Source organism: Trichomycterus rosablanca, chromosome 9 (genome assembly GCF_030014385.1).
Source record: "Trichomycterus rosablanca isolate fTriRos1 chromosome 9, fTriRos1.hap1, whole genome shotgun sequence".
Classification (NCBI taxonomy): Eukaryota; Metazoa; Chordata; class Actinopteri; order Siluriformes; family Trichomycteridae; genus Trichomycterus; species Trichomycterus rosablanca.
In genome coordinates, this window is record NC_085996.1 from 1,198,262 (window position 1) to 1,218,823 (window position 20,562).

At 42.5% G+C, this 20,562-nt stretch overlaps 4 protein-coding genes across 4 annotated transcripts in view; all 4 read right to left on the reverse strand.

Moving 5' to 3' along the window:
* Nucleotides 1–6,557, reverse strand: part of LOC134320216 (dynein axonemal heavy chain 8-like) — a 32,376-nt gene extending 25,819 nt beyond the window's left edge. Inside the window, exons 1-11 of the mRNA XM_063001541.1 lie at nucleotides 6,376–6,557; nucleotides 6,126–6,304; nucleotides 5,077–5,264; nucleotides 4,732–4,818; nucleotides 4,539–4,646; nucleotides 3,476–3,610; nucleotides 3,205–3,366; nucleotides 2,235–2,481; nucleotides 1,704–1,945; nucleotides 492–632; nucleotides 71–302 (exon numbers count right to left, since the gene is read on the reverse strand). Of these exons, the coding sequence (XP_062857611.1) occupies nucleotides 71–302; nucleotides 492–632; nucleotides 1,704–1,945; nucleotides 2,235–2,481; nucleotides 3,205–3,366; nucleotides 3,476–3,610; nucleotides 4,539–4,646; nucleotides 4,732–4,818; nucleotides 5,077–5,264; nucleotides 6,126–6,304; nucleotides 6,376–6,542 (1,888 nt within the window). The 5' untranslated portion in view covers nucleotides 6,543–6,557. The remainder of the gene's footprint in view (nucleotides 1–70; nucleotides 303–491; nucleotides 633–1,703; nucleotides 1,946–2,234; nucleotides 2,482–3,204; nucleotides 3,367–3,475; nucleotides 3,611–4,538; nucleotides 4,647–4,731; nucleotides 4,819–5,076; nucleotides 5,265–6,125; nucleotides 6,305–6,375) is intronic.
* Nucleotides 6,558–7,580: 1,023 nt separating this feature from the next.
* On the reverse strand, nucleotides 7,581–9,760 carry LOC134320234 (dynein axonemal heavy chain 5-like). The gene is made up of 4 exons (XM_063001561.1): nucleotides 9,750–9,760; nucleotides 9,323–9,446; nucleotides 9,142–9,252; nucleotides 7,581–7,870 (listed from the first exon to the last, which is right to left on the reverse strand). Exons 1-4 carry the CDS (start codon nucleotides 9,758–9,760, stop codon nucleotides 7,658–7,660), a joined length of 459 nt encoding a protein of 152 aa, XP_062857631.1. The 3' UTR covers nucleotides 7,581–7,657.
* A 260-nt stretch (nucleotides 9,761–10,020) lies between these two features.
* LOC134320254 (dynein axonemal heavy chain 5-like) lies at nucleotides 10,021–11,729 on the reverse strand. The gene is made up of 3 exons (XM_063001585.1): nucleotides 11,677–11,729; nucleotides 10,780–10,933; nucleotides 10,021–10,700 (listed from the first exon to the last, which is right to left on the reverse strand). Exons 1-3 carry the CDS (start codon nucleotides 11,727–11,729, stop codon nucleotides 10,404–10,406), a joined length of 504 nt encoding a protein of 167 aa, XP_062857655.1. The 3' UTR covers nucleotides 10,021–10,403.
* A 531-nt stretch (nucleotides 11,730–12,260) lies between these two features.
* LOC134320255 (dynein axonemal heavy chain 8-like) lies at nucleotides 12,261–19,062 on the reverse strand. Its single transcript, XM_063001586.1, has 11 exons — nucleotides 18,936–19,062; nucleotides 18,044–18,216; nucleotides 17,312–17,438; nucleotides 16,755–16,990; nucleotides 16,560–16,664; nucleotides 15,588–15,701; nucleotides 14,556–14,618; nucleotides 13,836–13,936; nucleotides 13,540–13,677; nucleotides 13,213–13,453; nucleotides 12,261–12,522 (listed from the first exon to the last, which is right to left on the reverse strand). The coding sequence occupies exons 1-11, from the start codon at nucleotides 19,060–19,062 to the stop codon at nucleotides 12,319–12,321; spliced, it is 1,629 nt and encodes a 542-aa protein (XP_062857656.1). The 3' UTR covers nucleotides 12,261–12,318.
* Nucleotides 19,063–20,562: the final 1,500 nt, after the last annotated feature.

Sequence of the window (20,562 nt, forward strand, 5' to 3'; positions counted from 1 at the left end):
CCCCACAGTCCCAAAAACACCAGGAATACCTGTTGCCTCCAGCTTTATTAAGTCGATGTGGTAAACTTGCCGTTCTGATTGACCATGTACTCGAACATGGTCTGGCCAGGCTCTGTCGGTGGCAGGTCAAGCTTGCTTTCATGAGAGCGAACGAACAGCTCCATCTTGTCCCGGTCATCCAGTTCCAGCAGAGCTCCCAGACTCCACATCATGCAGAACACGAAGAGGCGCTCCAGGTGCTCGCTGCTCAACGTGCCTCCAGCATCTTTAGGAGGAATCAGACCCTCCAGCAGGTTTACCGACTGGACACACACGTCAGGGGGTGAGCACCAGTACGGGTATCAGCGCAGTAAAGTAACATGACGTAATAGTAACCGGGTAATTATTCAAGTGTAATGATTATTAATAAAGATTTAAAACTGATCTGGATGCTGATAATGAAGTACTGAAGTACTGACCACACTCTTTCATACTGCATGACTGTAGTTTACCTGCATAACGTAGTTGCACTCCAAGAGCTGCATTTTTGGCTTGAGGTTTTGTTTCATGAATATATAAGCATCTTCAAATATCTTATCATACAGGCTCATCAGGCTGTCAGCTTCCTGAGCACTGCGCTTGTTGGTCCAGCCCTGACACACACACACACACACACACACACACACTTTGATATACTGCAGCTTGAATTGTTATTAACCAGACTTATAACTGGTCACAAAAAGCTTCATTATTATTATTCCTTATTTTACTAAGCAGATGATGAGAGTGAGACCTGTTAAGGAATCCTGTTACGGAAGAATAAATATTGTACATTTATATTTTTATTTAGTTTGACTGCACTGTAACCACCAAGGGAAAACGACACATCATGTTTTATTTTATTTGAGACTTTATTTCTACAGCAGCATGGTTGCATCTTTCCCTTTTTCTCCAAATCTAATCACATCCAATTCCCCAGTTATATCTCAGAATCAGAATCAGATTTATCGGATAAACACAAGGAATTTGGTTCTGGCTGATGGTATCTCTGTAGTATAAATATCTCATATAAATATCTGCTCTACTGCTGTAAATCTCGACCCTGACTGAGGAGCACAGTACCTAACACATGCCCCCTCCGACACATGTGTAGCAGCCACTTCTTTTCACCTGCATTAGGTGGGCAGGGATCAGTATGGCGTACTGAGAGTCACGCGCTGCTCTCCGCTATTCACCATCTGTGTCATGCGGTGTCTCGACCAGCCAGCAGAGGCCGCTATTGCAGCAGTACATTTACATTTTCAGTATTTCACAGACACTTTTATCCAAAGCGACTTACAGTACTGTGACAGTATACAATCTAAGCAAATGAGGGTTAAGGGCCCTGGCAACCTGGCAGTGGTGGGGCTTGAACCAGCAACCTTCTGATTACTGGTCCAGTACCTAAACGCTAGGCTACGGCTGCCTGTAATGAGGAATCCCTTCAGCCCATTGGAACTTAAGGTCATAAGATCCACTTTCCTACAGAATCCTTATTTTCTTCCTACTTCTTAATACTTGCCAGTGGGTGGATTAGCAGATCTAAATTCCCTCTAGGTTTGAGTCTGTCTGTCAATGTGGTATTTCTTCTTTGCATCTAGCTTTTTTCCTGGGTGGATCTGAATCCCCCTTGACCCTGATCAGGACTAAGCAGTAAGTGAGAGTTAGCAGTTATAAATGAGAACCTGCAGAATGGGTCTCCAGCTGAGAGCGGAGGAGCTCATGAACACCATGCCCACTCTGGAGACGGTAGCGGGAGAAGCATTGTCCATGTTGTGCACCTCAAACACCAGCTTACAGCTCGGGGACATAGGGATCCGGTCACCGTTCGCCAGGGTCAGAGTTTTGTTGTCGTCCAGCACCGAGTTCAGGTTCTCGATCCAGATGGCGTCTACTGGCCCATCCAGCACAATCCAGATGTTTTCTCCTGAATAAAGAATAAAGACATGATGTGCAGTGCTCATTCTGAGGGAGTGAAAACATTTACAAAGCCTAAAGATAATAATTGAATAATATTAATGTCATGTTTAATACATGAGCTGCAGTTATGTGTTTGTACTGGTTTATGCTGCTACTTCAAATACAGCAAAGAATCCTGGGGGTTTTAAAGCCTGAAGTTGTTTATTTTTCTCACTTCAGACCAGAACAATGGTTCACTCTGCCCTTCAAATGGCTGATAACTTTGGAAGAGTTTTTAAAACCCAGCTCATGCTCACCCTTTTTAGTTCTGAGAGTTTTCCTCCACAGGGTGGAGAAGATCCCGTCGGTCCAGTCGTTGGTAGCGGCGTCCAGACGGCCGAACATCTGGGGCGCGGTGATGGCTTTGGGGTTCATCCTCATCTCTCTGTGAGCAGCGCCGCACTCTGTCATGGCGCGCATGAGGATGTTAATGGCGGTCGTCTTTCCGGCTCCGCTCGGGCCGAGGGTCATCAGGCCGTGACGCACCCGCGACGCCTCGTATAACTGCCGGAAACATTTACAAAACGTAAACAGGTGATTATAGTGTAGTCATGATCATCGGTTCTGGTTTCACTGATGTAATGGAACTGACTGTGGGGTGAGTTAGATGCTTGTTATTAGTAGTTAATGCATATAGAGGCCGTATATTTATTTATGGGCGCTTGGGTGGCCACTATGCCAGGATCCAGGGTTCAAATCCCTAGTGGTGCACACAGACTTTACTGGCAATGTCTGGGGGTAAACAAGGCCCTGGCATCCTCACACACATATACACACACACACACACACACACACATATACACACACACATATACACACACACACACACATATACACACACACACACACACACATATACACATACATAAACACACACATACACATATATATACACACACATACACACACATATATATATATACACACACACACACACATATACACACACACACATATACACACACACATATATATATACACTCACATATACACACACACACACACACATATATATACACACACATATACACGCATATACACACACATACACACACATATACACACACAGACACACACATACACACGCATATACACACACAGACACACATATATATACACACACATATACACATATATAAACACACACATACACACGCATATACACACACAGACACACACATACACACACACACATACACACAGACACACATGTTCAGGTGAGTTTACCTGTACGAGCTTGAGGTTCCACGGCGGGTGATTAACGATTCCTGCTTGTTGCACTTGTGTGGCGACTGCAGCCTGCAGCTCAGCGTAGGTGCTGTTATCCAGCTGAATCCCAGGAAACAGGTCACTGATCAGACTGAGAAACAGAGGCTCGTCTTCATCCACCTGTAGCAGCACAAGCAGGGTGCATGAAGATCCCCAAAACCAGGAGCACAACGTGGGTCCTTTCCGTGGCGTCATTTAGTACTGATACTGCAATGGTTACGGTTCTCACCAGTTTGGAGAGGTTCATGTCACGCAGAACCCTCATCACGATGCTGGACTCGGAGTCTGAGGGTCGAGCCCGTTTCTCAGCTCCCAGAGTCCTCAAAACCGACAGAATGTTCCTCAACCCAAAATCATAGTGAACCTACAGAGAGAGAAGAGTTTATACATGAATATTCTGATTTACATTCTTAACAACAAGTGAACAGAATTATATACAATCCAGTATGAAAAAAAAAAATCCTTATTTATATTCTGTAACTGTTCACTGATCAACTCTAACTGACCAGATTTATTTGATCTTCTGGCTGCTCCATATTCATGGTCACCACAGCAGATCTGGTGTGTGTACAGTCTTTACACTGGATGCCTTTTTTTATTTTATCTTGGCTTGGGACCGGCAGTGAATGCACCCTGACGAGTGCACCTCTCAATGGCTAGGTTGTTCAGCCCCCAATTCCAAATCCCCCAAGGCATAGCCAATTATATCTGTATCTGGATGCCCGACCGGCCGATAGCACCAAGGATCTCAGTGTTAGTGGCTCAGCGCAATTTACCACGAATGCTTTAATCACTTTTATCATTATTGTTTCTTTTTTATTATTTACCACTTTATCCTTTATCCTGGTCAGGGTCACGGTGGGTCCACTTATTTAGGAGTCACTGGGCGCAATGCAGAAACACACCCCGGTCAGAAACGAACCCTCGGCCACCTTTAGCTTCGAGACATGGTCAATCATGTCTGTATGTAGACGTCCAACAGCAGCGCCGATTTAAACCCTGGACCCCAGCGGTAGTACGCTATTACGCTAGTACGGAATTTACCACTGCACCACCTGAGCGCCAATTTTGTTATTAATTATAATACAAACTGTATGAAAATATGTTTGATTTAACTACAAGCAAGCATTCATCATCTGAATTTGATCTCACAGATACACCACTGATCAATAATGAAACTGGATGAACTGCACATGCTCAGTACACTGCTGACTGCGTTCCATCCACCTTTAATAATTAGGATGGGTGTTTCCATACTTTTGGCCATTTGGTGTGTGTTTGCTGACATGTACCTGCTTCGTGAGCTGCTCCTCACACAGTTTATAAAGCACAAAGAACTTCTGAGCCAGTATAACGTTCTCGATGAAACCACAGCTGGCCAGTTTGACTCTCATGATGATCTGAAACACAGAGGGTTTCGCTTAGCTGAGCTTCTACAGAAGGGAAATGAGTTCACGTACCAGTACCAGTGTATAAAAACCTCACCTGTCTGTCAGGAACCATCATAGAAACGGTCCTGAACTGCACCTTTAGATTTTCGGGCAGTTCCTGGCGACCGGCGTAGCCCGGGTTCTATAACAAGACACATTAGTTTAAAGTAAAGGACGCCTTTAATCCTGCCCGTGTCATTCACTGTGTTTCTTATATTACTGTTCTTACATGACTGAAATGTCAATGTTGTGTTGAATGTATTTGGGCAAGATGTTGATGACACAACGTTCACTTACTCCATGTCCATTTTTATCTAATGATTGGCTTTTTATACCAAACAATCAAAGGTGCTAAAATATGGACCACACGTGTATATTTGAACATCTGTAAATACGTTACCATGGTAATAAAGAGTCCGAATTCGGGGTTCAGATCCACACAGTCTCCGTCGGTGAAGAGGAACTGAGCTTTGCGCTCTTTGCGAGCGCTCAGGACGATGTGGATCTGCTGTGCAGCGACCGACAGCACGGGCAGGTCGATCCTGTTAAACTCATCGAAGCATCCCCAGGACCCAGACTGAGCCAGACCTAACAGAAAGTCCTTTATTAGAGTGGATATACGTGATCGTTTTATCCTCAGTACCATTCTGAATAAAATCTGGACTGATGGCACACTCAGATACGTCTCTTTAATACAGACTTATTCTGCTGTTACACACTACACGGTCGAAAAGTGTGGACACCCCTCCTAATCATTACGTTTACATGTTTCTCTATACACAATACTAAGAGTGGTAAAAATGCTATAATGTTATGCTATAAACATTTAGACAACATTCTGGGGAAGGTCCCTTCCTGTTCCAGTATGACTATTCTTCTGTGAACTATGCACAAAGGTTAAAGTCTCTGGTGTGGAAGAATTCAAGTATCATGTAAATCAGAGTTTTTTAAACTTTTTTTTAAACGTCTCACATGTTGTCTATGTCATGATTTTTACAGCAAGCCAGGCCACACAAACAATGCATTAAAACAAAACACAAAACAAATAATACTTCATTAATAAAAATGGTAGCAATCTGGTCCCACTGTGGTTTACGAGATGTAACGTAAAGCCTTCACAAGGGGGCGTTCATGTACAAGTTAATTTCTGTAAATTTTTTCTCTGCAACCCATTTTTTTGGCTCCCCCGATGTAGAACACCCTGAGCTCAATCTCACTGAACACAAGTGAGCAAAAACTGGAATGTTGATTGTAAGCCAGGTCTTTTCACCCAACATTTACCTACATGGACACAAATTTCCACATGCACACTACCAAAATCGTATAGAAAGGCAAGTCCATATTAAATCTAATGAGTATGGAACGGGTAACCAATACGCTCAGGGTCAGGTGTCCACATACTTGTTGACCTATAGTGTAGCGCCGTGTTGACTGACTAAATAAAATCACCTTTATAAATCCTGCCCAGTCCTCTGAAGTCCATCTGGTCGGAGCAGTTAAAGACCACGACGTACTTCCCCAGGCAGCGGCCCATGTCTTTGGTGGTTTCGGTTTTGCCCGTCCCAGCCGGACCAGCAGGAGCTCCGCCCATACTCATACCTAACGCCTGAGCTAAGGTAATGTAACACCTGGGAGAAAAACATTATTGTTATTTCTATTGAATGTACACGAGGACCTCCTAAAGGACGAGTAGAAGCACCTGTCTGTTAGAGGAGTGATGACCAGCCTGTCCGTGCAGCCTAAAAACTCGTTCTGATAGATGAAGTCGACGTCCGTGATCGACACTGCGACGTGATCCTGATCCTCCCGGAAATAAAATCTGCTCTGCTTCAGCCATTCAAAGTCACCGAGGGACCTGATGTTCATTTTCACCTAACAAGCACAGGGCTACGGTTAATTCTATTCCTGATACAGACTACAACTGCGCTTTAACCTTGTATTTATTAGTATATAAAATAATAACACGCTGGTAAGGATTTACTGACGCTAGACAAAGTAAACATTCATGTTTGTATGGAATATAAAATGGGTGGGTAAAAAAGTGTGATGCTTTTTTGAACAGATAACATCACAGAGAGGAAAGAGATTTATTTCATCGTAAACTACGTGTGTGTGTGTGGTGTGTGCACACAACCCAAAATTCCTTATAATGGTCCTAACAACAACTGGCCGGTCAGAAAATGATCCAGAAGGAAGATCTGAGCCACCGTTTGTTCCGCACTGCTCGGTTGGGTGGAAAATCTTCTTATACACAGAAAAATTCATGAACGGATTTCAATGCTTGATATAAAACTCAAAGTAACATGTCTAGATGATTAAATGTTTTCAAAACATCTTCTGACTCCATTTTTACCTTTTTTGCCCAAGACTGTACAACAAAAATATACAAAATGATGATAAATAATGATGTTAATTTAATAACTCTCTTTTTATAAGCCAGAATATAAAGATATAAAGATAAAATGAAAGGACTGGGTGCTCGGGTGGTGCAGAGGTCTATCACACTCATGCTGAGATCCAGATTCGAACCTCAGCGGTGCGAGGCGTCTACACAGATATAATTAGCTATGTCTAAGGAGTGTGGGGATAGCTGAAGTCCTGAGATGGGTGGGTTCCGGTGAAAGCGAGCCCACAGCGACCCTGACCAGGATAAAGATGCTGATAAACATGCCATAAAAGGAATCACGTGATTACAGAAGTCATATTCTTACCAAATCATTAAAAATGTCTCTCTGATGGACGTGGATTGTAACCAGCGTCTCAAACTTAACACGCTCGAACTTGGACAAGTCGTGAGTCGTCTGTGCTATCAGCGTGTTCAGCAGATCCAGAAACTTCTGGTTTGTCACAGACATGACCCTCTTGTCCTTCTTGGCATTCTGCAGTGCCTCCTCTGAGTCTCGAGTCCAGAGCATCTGAATGCCCAGCAGGCCCACCTGAAGGAGAGGAACATCACCGGTGCATGTATTTTTAAGGCTGTGCTATATGTTATACGCATTGTTATGATACGCACGCTCTGAGCTGTTGCGTACCTGAGCTTGGACCTGGTTAAGGAAGGTGAGGAGCTGGAAGTCGGGCTCATTAATCTGCAGCTGAGCTGCTTTTATGACTGAGTGCAGTGAGGCTTGCTGTTGCACCAGTAACTCTCCCAACCAGAGTTCCACAGGACCGCGCGCCATTACTGGTTTGTCCAGCTGGTAAACACACACAGCACATCAGAGCAGCTCCATCCAAATCAATTATCATAATCAACACAGAAATAAAAACTTCATTACTGGTTCTTCCTCTTAGTGAGTAGGATGTATATATAATGTATATATAAAATACCACACCACTAGAGGTGCACTGTTTATCTCTATCATCAATTCTGGTTTCCTCACAGAAAATAACTTTTATTTCATTAACTCAGAGTCTTTTCTTCAGATCGTTCATTAAAAAATGTCATAACATAACATCGAATAAGGTAAGAGGCAACTGGATCTACACTGTATGGCCAAAAGTATGTGGACACCTGACCATGAGCTTGCAAAACGCCTCACTAAGGGCAGCTGTAGCCTAGTGGTTAAGGTACTGGACCAGTTACCAAATGGTCACTGGTTTAAGCCGTACCACCGCCAGGTTGGCACTGTTGAGCAAGGCCCTAACCCCTAATTGCTTAGACAATACACTGTCTAAAATAAAGTGACTTTTTCAGGTAGAACAGTCGCTTTACTAAGAAGCTTCTAGGGTTAGACTTTGTGGTATGTCTATGGGAATTTGTGTCCATTCAGTAGTACAGATGATGGCAGCATGTGAAGTTTCATTAAATTGAGCTTTTCTTCATGTAGGGGGACAGTCATGCTGGAACAGGAACAGGAAAGAGAAGTCCCTAAACTGTTGCTGCAAAGTTGAATTCATGACTTCTTGTATAATTGATTTATTACACATGTTATAGATTGTTGTGCCTAAAACACATTAATTAAAAGATTAGAAGGGGCGTCCCAATACTTTTGTCTATATAGTGTTTTTAACACAACAATAAAATAGAATAGAATGCCTTTATTTGTCATATATACATATACAGACGTACAGAACGACTAAATTCTTTCTTCGCATATCACGGCTTGTTTCGGAAGCTTGGGTCAAAGCTGGGGTCGGCCATCGTACAGCGCCCCTAGAGCTGAGAGGGTTAAGGGCCTTGCTCAAGGGCCCAACAGTGGCTGCATGGCAGAGCCGGGATTCGAACTCTCAAGCTTTCAGTTGACAGCCCAAAACTCCACCCACTAGGCTCCCACTGTCCCAGCCTCACCTACCGTTGCCCTTTATAATCCTGGCTGATCACTAACTACGACTGATCTCTATTTGACGTGATAAGATGAAGGATTTTGGAAACATCACCCACCCCTACTTCTCATCTGTACTCTGTTCCCCTGTGTGTGTGGAAATAAATACAACCGCACACTTCTGAGCTCCAGCTGATACGTACGGGTACTTTCTCGCCCTCCTGAGAGATCACCGCCAAAATCTTGTCGTAGTCCTTGACATGAAACTCCACCTCACTGACGTTGTCGAACACTCCCAGGAGATGAGCCTGCAATCACCAGTGCAACGATGGTTATGAAGCTGGACTGACGTGGAGAGCGTTTATACTGGTGCGCCGCTCGTACCTGGATGGTGTGAGAGTCACTGGCTTGTCCGAGGATTTCCAGTAAAGCAGGATCGGACACAAAGAAAAAGCGGGGGAACTGCAGTCGTTTCTTTTCCAGGTAGCTGTACAGAAACAGGTGAAGCCTGATGATGCAGATGTTTTGAGACAGCTGCTGTCACATGTGCTTAGATAAAGCCTCACTAATGCACGGTAATAATACTGGGTTTTGGGATGAGGGATGTGTGGACAGTGAGGAAAATAATAATGTGAGTGTTTTTGTTTGTTTGTTAGCATCAAATCAGTGATTTGCTGACATTTTCTACATTCAATTAAATAAATAAATTAATAAATAAAAAAATAAATAGGACATTTGCTTTGAATTGTATGTCCAGGTTTAGTTAGTTAGCACTGATCTAGTGATTTATCATATAAAAGACATGGCTCACACTGTGTTCATGCCTACACAGATGCATGCTATATGGCCAAAAGTATTTGGACCGTGAGCGTGTTAGACATCCTATTTACATTTTCAGCATTTAGCAGACGACTTCATCCAAAGCGACTTACAGTACAGTTACAGTCTACAGTCTGAGCAATTGAGGTTTAAGGGCCTCGCTCAAGGGCCCAACAGCAGCACCCTGGCAGTGGTGGGGCTTGAACCAGCGATCTTCTGATTACTAGTCCAGTACCCTAAGCGCCAGGCTACGGCTTGCCCTATCTAGTGACCTCTGTGTGATATTTTCAGCTAGAACAACAGCCTCTGTTCTGAAGTATGGGAATTTGTGCCCACTCAGTGATAAGAGCATTAGTACGACTGGGCATCGATGTTAATGTTCTGGTTCATCCCAGAGCTGTTGAGTGGGGCTGAGGTCAGAGCTCTGTGCAGGACACTGGAGCTTCTTTGCGCAGTCATGCTGGAACAGAAAGGACCTTCCCTAAACTGCTGCTGCACGGTATTATAGTTTTATATCATGAATTTCAGCGGTTGTGTCTGAAACATGTGAATCATTTGAATAATAAGAAGGGGTGAAACCAGAGTTCTGCAGACCTAGGTTTGATCCGTGCCTTTGGTCAATGGGCAATATATAAGCTGGTTCAAGCTACACCACTGCCACTTGTTGCTCGATATACATCCACCATGAGAAGTTTTGTATGTTCTTCGCTTGTCCATATGGGTTTTCTTCTGCCCTGAAATAGATCGACACCCTGTACAGTGTGGGGCTGTGTTCATACCCTGTGAGAGATTTCTGGCAGAGTTCAAGCTGCTCCTGCAGGTGAGGTAGAAGCTGGCTCATGGTCTCATCTCCCACGCAGCACTGCACCACACTGGGGATCTCATGGGCTCTCTGCATGATCTTTATCCATAATTTATCGATGTTCTGGAAGCGCTTCGCTTCCTACAAGGTAATAATACGTAAATGAAGCAGTTCATGATTACAGGTGAGTAAACATACAGGCTGCAGATTAATGATGTACCTGTGGAAGCTGCTTGGCAATGTCTCCACCCACAAACACGGCCTCCAGGTACACCCACAGGTTCTGAACAAGCAGCCACTGCTCGATGATGTCTGATGATGTGGAGAGCTTAAAAACCCAGTTCTGGATGTCTTTCTTAAAAGGAGTGTTGTATCTATGTACAGAGAAATCAAACAGAGATTACCAGTCGCTGCCACATCTATTCACCTGCCAGTGGCTGAGTCTCATATAGTGCTGCCACGCTAAGCAAATCATGAGCAACACTAGTGCAGGTGCTTCGGCCAGACAACGAAGGGCACAACCGTACAGCTGCAATGAAACCTAATGTGCCTGTTGGTTGCCCAGCCAGGTTGGTAGCACCACTGCCTGGGATTGAAACAAACCGGTTCGATCGATTACAGCTGTGAGTGTTGGGTTGTGTCCCTTCCTTAAAAAGAGTTTTTTACTAGTCAAGTAAAGTCACATTTATTTATATAGCGCTTTTTACAATAAACATTGTCTCAAAGCAACTTTACAAAGTCCGGGACCAACAGATCAAAAACCCCTATTGAGCAAGCCGAGGGCCACAGTGGCAAGGAAACCTCCCTTAAAAATACAGGAAGGAACCTTGAGAGGAACCAGACTCAGCAGGGACCCCCGTCCTCTTTGGGTGGCCTGGAGGATACTTTAGATCAATAGAATTTACACAAATCATACAAACACAAAATTAAATTGAACCACACAGTTTCATTTCATTTTTACCATTGCTTTATCCTGGTCAGGGTCTTGGTGGGTCCTGGAAATATCAGGCGCAATGCAGTAACACACCCCCGACAGGACGACGATCCATTGCAGGGTCCTGGCTACCCCCCACCTCAGGCATAGCCAATCATGCCTGTATGTAGACGCTGAACTGACCGATAGCACTGAACCCTGGATGCCAGTGGTAGTAAGCGAGCATTATTTACCATACTTTATTTACCATCATTTATTTGATAATTTCCTTATTTTTTATTTGATTCTACTCTATTTTCATTTACTGTATTTACTGTACTTACACTGTACTGGAGCTGCTGTAACACTCGAATTTCCCCCATGGGGATCAATAAAGGAATCTTATCTTATCTTATTTACCCATGTGCCACCCACACAGAGCGCCCACTACACAGTTAAATAAACTTTAGTTTGATTAATTAAGTTCAATGAAATACTAAACTAATAATAATAATAATAATAATAATAATAATAATTCTGTAGAATCATCAGAATTATGACTTGCACCCCTCAATCTACCAAAATTACCATAACAAAGAAAGTTTTATGTGCATTATGACTATGCTCCAGTGTTTAAACAGACAGAAGTCATCATTGTTTTATTTGTTTAAGCTTGCTAAGCTTACTGAACCCCTATACATCCGTATAAAGGAGAATAGTCTCTATATTTAAACTTAATCAAAGCAATGGTCAAAGCAATACCAAAAAATCTACAAAGTGCTAGTCTAGACTGTTATTTCTAATGAGAACATCAGTGTGTGAGACATGAACAGAACCTGATGAAACTTACCTGTTGCTTAGAAGTGATCCAAGCACCATCAGACTGTCCTCCATGGCAGTGATGATTTCTGCCGTCTCAGCTCCTTTAAGCATCAGCTCTCCTCTGCCTTTAAAAGCCATAAATGTGAGCAACTGACTGTACCATAAATCAACCACCTGTGCCAGCTTGGCCTCGATATCCTTCTCCTTTACTGCTGAGATGCAGATGTCCTAGTGTGAGGAGAAAAGTAAGGTCATCATTATAACACAAGTCTCTTTCAAACCCTGGTTAGACTAAGCATGACTTTAGCACAGGGATAGCTTAAATGAACCCAAAACAATGTATGTCATCTAAAGAGCAAAAGACACCAGTATCTACATACACTGACCAGGCATAACATTATGATCGCTGACAGGTGAAGAGAATAACACTGATTATCTCTTCATTACGGCACCTGTTAGTGGGGGGGGGGGGGGGGGGGGGGGTGTATTAGGCAGCAGGTGAACATTTTATCCTCAAAGTTGATATATAAAAAAAAAAAGGCGTGAGCGTGAGGATCTGAGGGAATTTGACAAAAGCCAAATTGTGATGGCTAGACAACTGGGTCAGAGCATCTCCAAAACTGCAGCTCTTGTGGGGTGTTCCCGTTCTGCAGTGGTCAGGAACAGTGGTAAACCGGCGACAGGGTCATGGGTGGCCAAGGCTCATTGATGCACGTGTGGTCGGATCCAACAGACGAGCTCCTGTAGCTGAAACTGCTGAAGAGGTTCATGCTGGTTCTGATAGAAAGGTGTCAGAATACACAGAGCATCACGGGTTGTTGTGTATGGGGCAGCAGAAGGGGGGCCAATATCAGAAAGGCGGTCATAATGTTATGACTGATCAGTGTCTATATACACAGAGCCTCAGTGTAGCATTACCTCTATGTCTTCTTTGTGTTTCAGCAGTGGGGCCTCCATTATGTTTTGAAGGCAGAACGTGTCCGAATCCACGTGAAACTTGTGCTGCGTCAGGTCAGCGATGCGTTCCCAGTGTCTCTGCTTCATCGCTCTGTGAGCCATCATCTCCAGGAGAGGGCACGACTCGCTGAAGTCATCGATCCTTTTCTTCAGATCTAAAAACGCCTGCCAGTCTCTCAGTCCTTTGGGGAGCTTTCGGCATCTGAGTACAATTCAAAACACACAGCAGTTCTTACACTTCTGAGAGGAGCTGCTGCTGTAACACTGTGCAAGAGTCGCGACGGTTACCTGGTTTGGAATTCTGAAAGCTCCGTGTTGATCTTTTCAATATCCACTTCGGTCCAGAGGATTTCGTAATAGCCGCTGATCTTATTCATAACCGCATCGTAGAGGCCGTACAGCTTCTGAAGAAGCCCGAGCTCTTTCCTAGTTTCAATAACATAAGAGAGAGGAACACCATTATAATAGAATAGAAAAGTGACACGGGAATAATACAGAATTGTATGCATGTTTTAGGCCAATCAGCAGTGAGCATCATCATGTTTCTGGAGAGTGTTTACCAGACAGTGACAGACTGTAATTACCGAGCTTTCTGTAGAACATCATATTCAGTGACGGGCAGGCCGAACAACTGTTCTCCAGAAGAATATGTGGTGAACTTCCTCCACAGGTCATCAAACCCAGTCTGAGATCAATATCAGAGCACGTTTAAGGTGGAATAAAATTGTATTTAATATAAAATGGTTAGATGTACAGTCGGCATTAGTCTGGCTGATTTATATTTATAATATTTTGTTTATGCATTTTCCCCCTTTTTTCCCCCTTTTAGCGCGTACGATTGCCCGATTGCGTCACGCTTCCTCTCCACCAATGCTGACCCCCGCTCTGACTGAGGAGAAAGAAGCTACCACACGCCCCCTCCGACAAGCGGGCAGCAGCGGTATGCATCTTAACACCTACACTTTGACGAGTGCAATGCGGATCAGCACGGTGTACGGAGAGACACACCCTGACAGCACTCTTTTCCCATCTCTGTGCAGGTGCCATCAATTAGCCAGCAGAGGTCGTAATTGCATCAGTTATGAGAGAGACCCTATCTGGCTTAATCCCACCTGAGTTATATTCCTAAGTATTGATTACAGTAAGTTTTTGAAACAGTTATAATACATTTGCTTTTGAGTGCATGTCTGGGACCACCTAATGTCACATGAATAATATTTATAAGTATAAACGAGCCGAGGTGTGAGAGATTTATATAGAAAGAATAATGAATAAAAGCATTTTGAATTCTGCATCTGTCATACCTGGAAGATTTGAAGTCTGGTGCTGGCCTCCTGAGGTGAAATGCCTGAAACATTCGGGCCTTCCTGATATCAGACAGACAAAGAACCATATATGAATCGCTAAGTGTCATACAACAGATTATTAATATTCTTATGATCGGCTTTCTTCTATTTATTCTAATCTAATGTGATTCTCACACACTTTGGTCAGTTAATATCACTGGTTCAGTTTTAAATTCACAAAACCATACCAAAGCCACAGCCTAAAGTGACTCGAGGAAAAAAAAGCTTATGTGAGAGCAGAAACACTGAGAACACAGAGACAGACACAAGAACAAACAAAACAAAAACGTCTGGGCAGCTCCGCCAGCAAGTGTAACTCAGACGATCACTGCAGGAACCAGACAGGGGAAGTGAGAAAACCATCAGCAGCAAACAACCAGAAAGATGACATGCCACACAAGGACAAAACTCAAACCAGACAATTATCTGTACATAGTTGCTGCTTGTTCAGATCTTTGGCTAGTTAATTTAACCTGTCTGTTTTTTTGTCCAGATATTTTTTTTATTATGGCCGGGTGGTGTTTAAACTTTAGTTTGTCTTTATTTTAACAATAACTAGTGACAAATACAAAAGCAGAAACATCAGAGGTGACAAAACATCATGGTGACAAAACATATTCACTTAATAATGTTTATTATTCTTATATTTGCTCCTTTAATAGATTAATTGTGTAGGTATAATTACTTTGGAATTGAAGCTGCTTGCTTATATACACAAGAATTAACTTTTAAATACATTTAAATAGTTCTTAAATAAATATGTACTTGTTTTATTTGCACATCATGCTTAAAGAAAGTGTTTCAGTTTATCTGCTAGTCAGTGTCTCATTGTCTGCTGTTTACTTCAAACAAAAAACAAGATGATTTATTTAGTCAATTGCATTATTCTATTCCCGAACTCACTTAAATCCCTGCACCCTTACAATTAGATGGACTCGGGTCTGAAACAAAAGTGTCAGTGTGGCCCTCAGGAATGAGTTGATTGCTCACCGTTTCATACTTCTGGCCGAAAGTCATCAAGTCATTCTGAAACGTGCCGACTGATTCCAGGAGAATCTCTTTCAACTTGGGCTGCGCACTGACCAGTTCATGCTGGACTGCTCTCTGTGTAGGGGTTTTATATAAAAAACACATTAGACTAAATGCTGTCCCTTCGTCTCCCACATGTTTTATTAAAACACCAGAATATGTAACATGGTTTTAGAAAGAACAGAGGACTCGATTTCAAAGCAACGCTTTAAATGGTCTATAAGGAGTTTGGTATGTTTTCCACAAACATATCTCATGCAAGTAAATGAGAGGGTAAGGTAGTCAGGGATGCCTGGTGATGCACTGGCACACTGTTTAGATGTATTTCCTGGGTAATACTATACTACTGGGTATAACTATACACTGACGAGGCATAACATTATGACCACTATCAGGTGAAGTGAATAACACTGATTATCTCTTCATCACAACACCTGTTAGTGGGGGGTGTTCCCGGTCTGCAGTGGTCAGGAACAGTGGTAAACCGGCGTCAGGGTCATTGATGCACGTGGGGGGTGAAGGCTGGCCCGTGTGGTCCGATCCAACAGACGAGCTACTGTAGCTCAAACTGCTGAAGAAGTTCATGCCGGTTCCGATAGAAAGGTGTCAGAGTCGACGGGTCAGGGCTGTTTTGGCAGCAAAAGGGGGACCAACACAGTATTAGGAAGGTGGTCATAATGTTACGCCTCATCGGTGTATATATTTCATATAAGCTGGACTGCAGTTAATAACACACTACTAAACACATTACTTAGACCTAGGGCATCACCAGCAGTGTTTTCACTGCTTTCCAGAGCCACGGTGACCCTGACCAGAATGGATAAATGATTGAATAAATGTTTAAATGAAGGAAGAATCAGCCATGAATCATCTGTGATGGATCTTTCATAAAGACAGACACTGTGGAATCTGAGTTGAGAATGAGGAACGCACCTCTTTGGACTGCAGTTTAGCAAAAGAGTATCTTAGTGTATCCACACCCTCGGCCTCCTCCTTCGTCACTTCCACTTCAAACTTGTTTAGTATAGAATAGGCTTCCTAAAAACATCACTAATCAATTTCATGTCTAAAATAAACCATAGATTAGTAAGATTAGGATGAGAAATATGGCTTATCATTATGTCGGACCTCGATGGGCCCCATGGTCATGTCCATTATAATTTCTGAGTCCCGGATATTGGACAGGGCTTCCATAGCGAATCTCACGTCGTCCAGGTCAGCTATAGGGCGTGAGAGGTTTTTTTGCTGCTCACTAATGAAAGCGATCATGTCCATCAGCTTCTTCTTGTATTCCTTTTGTACGTACTTGCACAGCATCAGTTTCCAGGCTTTCGCTTCCACACTCAGGGACATCTTCAGTGGAGCTACAGACATCACCAACACAAACAACAAGCATGTGAATAAATGAAGCAACACTGTAAAATTCTGTAGGATTTAAGGTTATGACTTCAGAGTCTGAGCTGAACCAGCCGTATGCACAGAAGACGTGGAATAGGCGTACCTGGCACATCCCAACCCTAACTTCAATCCACTTATTTTTTCAATATTTAACAGTGCAATATAATTATATTAAACAAAACCAGTGATGCACTGCAGCTTTGATGACATTAATGTGCCATTTTTCACACATAACACATAAAAACCTCAACTGTAATAGCTAATGTGAATATTTGGTATTATTTTACCTGTTGACAATTCCATTCCACCTAAAACGACGATGGGCGTGATGTCCGCGATCTCCTGTTCAACCGTTTCATAGTGTAAAATTTGCTCCTTTATCAGGTATAGGTCGGGGTTGCTACTGATGAATTCCTGACAGAAAACACAAACATGCGTTTATGATTTCATATTAAACAAATGTACACTGTTATAGTGATGTCTTTAAAATGTGATTCTTCAAAATTTGGGTGTTTATTCCACTTATAATCACCCTTTACAAACTATTTTCAATCCTCCTTAACAATGTAAAAAACTCCAGCAGAATATCACATTCTATCTGTAACAAGTCCATCTACTGGGAGCTATAATATGGCTAACAGAGGGGGCATGAAGGCGCAGATCAACAGCAGTCACCCGTCACTCCAGTAGGAAGTGTTTCCATTCATCATGGTTTCTTATTCACAGATTTGTCGGCTCCTCAATCATGAGGCCGGCACAATATTTGGAAACACCTGCCGCCTGAGTATTACTGTTGTATTACCGCTGTATTACACCTAACAAAATGTAAACATAACATGATCTATTCAGGTGGCACATCGGTGCCGCTGAGAAAGTGAGAGCTGCACAGTGACATGGACTGATGACCTGGGTTTGATCTAATCAATGTCTGTGACAAATTTAACATGTTGTAATTGTTTATCCAAGTCCAGTAGTTTTGTCCGTTTTACATTAATAAGTTGAGTTGAGTGTTGAGCTACCTTGACTTGGTCGTCTCGGTCCTGATCCCAGATTACTTTGAAGGCTCTGAACTGACTGAGCACATCTCCGGGCTGTTTACCCAGGAGGTTCACCCCTGACATTAGAAGTCCTACAGGCTTGCACACATCCTTGTTTTCAGAAACACTCTGGAAGAAGTTCCTCAGCCGCCCAGCTAGAGAAGAAATTTCCATTTAAACGTTTTTAAACTCAAAATGTCGGATGCTTTCAAATGTTAAAACGAGGAGAAAAAGTTAATAATGTTTCATCGGAATTATTTCACGATCTTTATTTAACATTCACAGCCTTAGTGCTTTAAAAAGCTGTGTTAGCCTTTATAATCGATTAGAACCAATTAAAAACATATTAACAAAGGCGTGTACATTATACTTTGGTTTACACCTGGTGCCCGTGCTGCCACACAGATGAAAAAAAAAGCCGTCAGTATGTCGTAATAACGAGAAAAGTTCATTTCCTTAAATGCTGCGTAGCCGAACCCAGCTTGAAGACATTTAAGATGCTGTAGCTTGTAACCTTGTAGCTTGCTGTGCCGATCAAGATTCTCCATTAGGAATAGTGCATGTCTAAGATATGTGAGCGGTTTTTACGGCTCTATATAAAGACTAAGATTTAAGAATCCTTCGCAGTGTTTAAATAGTGATAAAAATATCATCTGTGCTGCTCAGTGACACCAAAACTCATGAAGTAAAATTTGATTCTCTTTATAACAACATACTGACATTTTTTTTCATCTGTGTGGCAGCAATACGCTTCCGGACTTTACAGTACAGAATATGTCTTTCTGTTTTTTGCAGGAAACAAAAAAACTCCAAATGCATCAAGCTGAAGGGAAACCGTGGAAGATTCTTAATGATTGTTAATGCCGCCTCTTACATCCAGACTTTCCAACGTCGTCTGAGCGGCAATCCTGTTTCCAGCATGCCACGCCGCGGCTCACCTCCAGCACCAGATGCACCAGGTGAATGATTGCTTGCTGGATCTTATCAAGACTCGGTATCATCACCTTCATCAGAACACAGAACTCTCAATGTGCTTATGGTTCCAAGATTCAGTAACAGCACAGAGTAAAGCATTAGTAATATAAACACTTACCACATTGGGTATGGTCAGGTGGATCTCAGATTTTATTAAAGTTATCACCTCATCTGAGACACTGGAATGGCCGCCAGATGAGCTAGAAAGAAAAAATGACTGATTTAAATGTTTTGTGTATTTTTTAATGATTTATTTACATGGTGAAACATGTTCATTCTCACCTGGAAATAAACAATCTTCTTTTTAACGTGTCCAGAGACAAACATGTGGCCTTCACCAAAGCGTCCAGAAGTTTTGCGCTGAAGTGAGCATACAGTTCTCTGCACTCCTACAAATAACCAGGAAAATAAACAGCAGGGCCATTAATGATTTAAATTTAATTACATTGTTTTTAGGTCTCTTTATCACATGAACATAAAATTGTTATTGTTTGTTTTATACATGGTATGTTGTACATCATAAAGGCCAAACAGAACTAGGTGGAGATTGACGGTGTGGCTCGATTACAGAATTATGTCTTTCTGCCTTTCCAAATCTGGTCGGGAGAGAAGGCATGGAGGTGCAGATGGTTGCCATTGTTTCCGTGTAACAGACAGTCACCTGCGCCTGGTTGAACTTTCATTTGCTCCAGGTGGAGATGTTTCTTTTTATTACAGTTTCACACTTACAGATTTGCTAGCACCTCTGTTGGATCAGATTTGCCAGCTCCTTGTTGGAACTGTGAACTACTTGTGATAATAAAAATAAAAATAATAATAAGAAGAGAATGCTGTTTGCTAAGCAGAAACCAGATTGCTAGTGAAAGAGATGCAGAAGTGTTACTGTTGTGTCTGATGCTCCACGGGGAAGTATGAGTACACGATGCACATCACTGTGTTGCTTATCATTTACAGCTAAAGGTTTTGTGTGTGAGACAGTAATACGGTGGCTTCAGGGTATTAGTGGTTAACATTTCACTTGGTGCATTGGTATAACAAATATTAGGTGGAGCAGTGGTCATTTACTTTGGCCTACTATTGCTGAGATCAGGGGTTCGAAACTCAGAGGTGCTACCAGGCAGGCAAGCATCTACAGTGGCATGATTGGATATGTCTTAAAGGGAGATGGGTAGCTGAAGCCATGTGATAAATTGGAATCCTGTACTTATTTAACACCGTCCTTGATTTATGTAGAACATGGGAAGCTCTAACTAGAAGGTCTATATATATTATATACATATATACATATATATATCAGTTTGTTTTACAGGCAGTATTTTAGTTATAGATTAATCTTAACTATAGGTGAAGTATTTATTTTAGCTGACAAATAGTGGACCCAGCATTTACGTTTTTAAAGTCTTCGTCTTTATCAGCTTCACGGGCTTCTGCCTTGAACCTGTCTTTATCGTTTGATGAGCCCAGATCTTCTGAGAATGCAACACGTTTGTGTCCTACAAATACAAAACAGCATCATTTTCGTTACT

Coding starts and splice junctions, on each gene's coding strand:
- LOC134320254 (XM_063001585.1), bottom strand. CDS start 11,729: ATGGTAAATAATGCTCGCTTACTACCACTGGCATCCAGGGTTCAGTGC. Junction 10,934..11,676: donor TCCAGGGTTCAGTGCTATCG/GTCAGTTCAGCG, acceptor CTCTGTACATAG/ATACAACACTCCTTTTAAGA. Junction 10,701..10,779: donor TTGCCAAGCAGCTTCCACAG/GTACATCATTAA, acceptor ATTACCTTGTAG/GAAGCGAAGCGCTTCCAGAA.
- LOC134320234 (XM_063001561.1), bottom strand. Junction 9,253..9,322: donor GTGACTCTCACACCATCCAG/GTACGAGCGGCG, acceptor TTGCACTGGTGA/TTGCAGGCTCATCTCCTGGG. Junction 7,871..9,141: donor AGGAGGGCGAGAAAGTACCC/GTACGTATCAGC, acceptor TGTGTTTACCAG/CTGGACAAACCAGTAATGGC.
- LOC134320255 (XM_063001586.1), bottom strand. CDS start 19,062: ATGATACCGAGTCTTGATAAGATCCAGCAAGCAATCATTCACCTGGTG. Junction 18,217..18,935: donor CGACGTTGGAAAGTCTGGAT/GTAAGAGGCGGC, acceptor TTTCTTCTCTAG/CTGGGCGGCTGAGGAACTTC. Junction 16,991..17,311: donor TGGAATGGAATTGTCAACAG/GTAAAATAATAC, acceptor TGATGTCTGTAG/CTCCACTGAAGATGTCCCTG.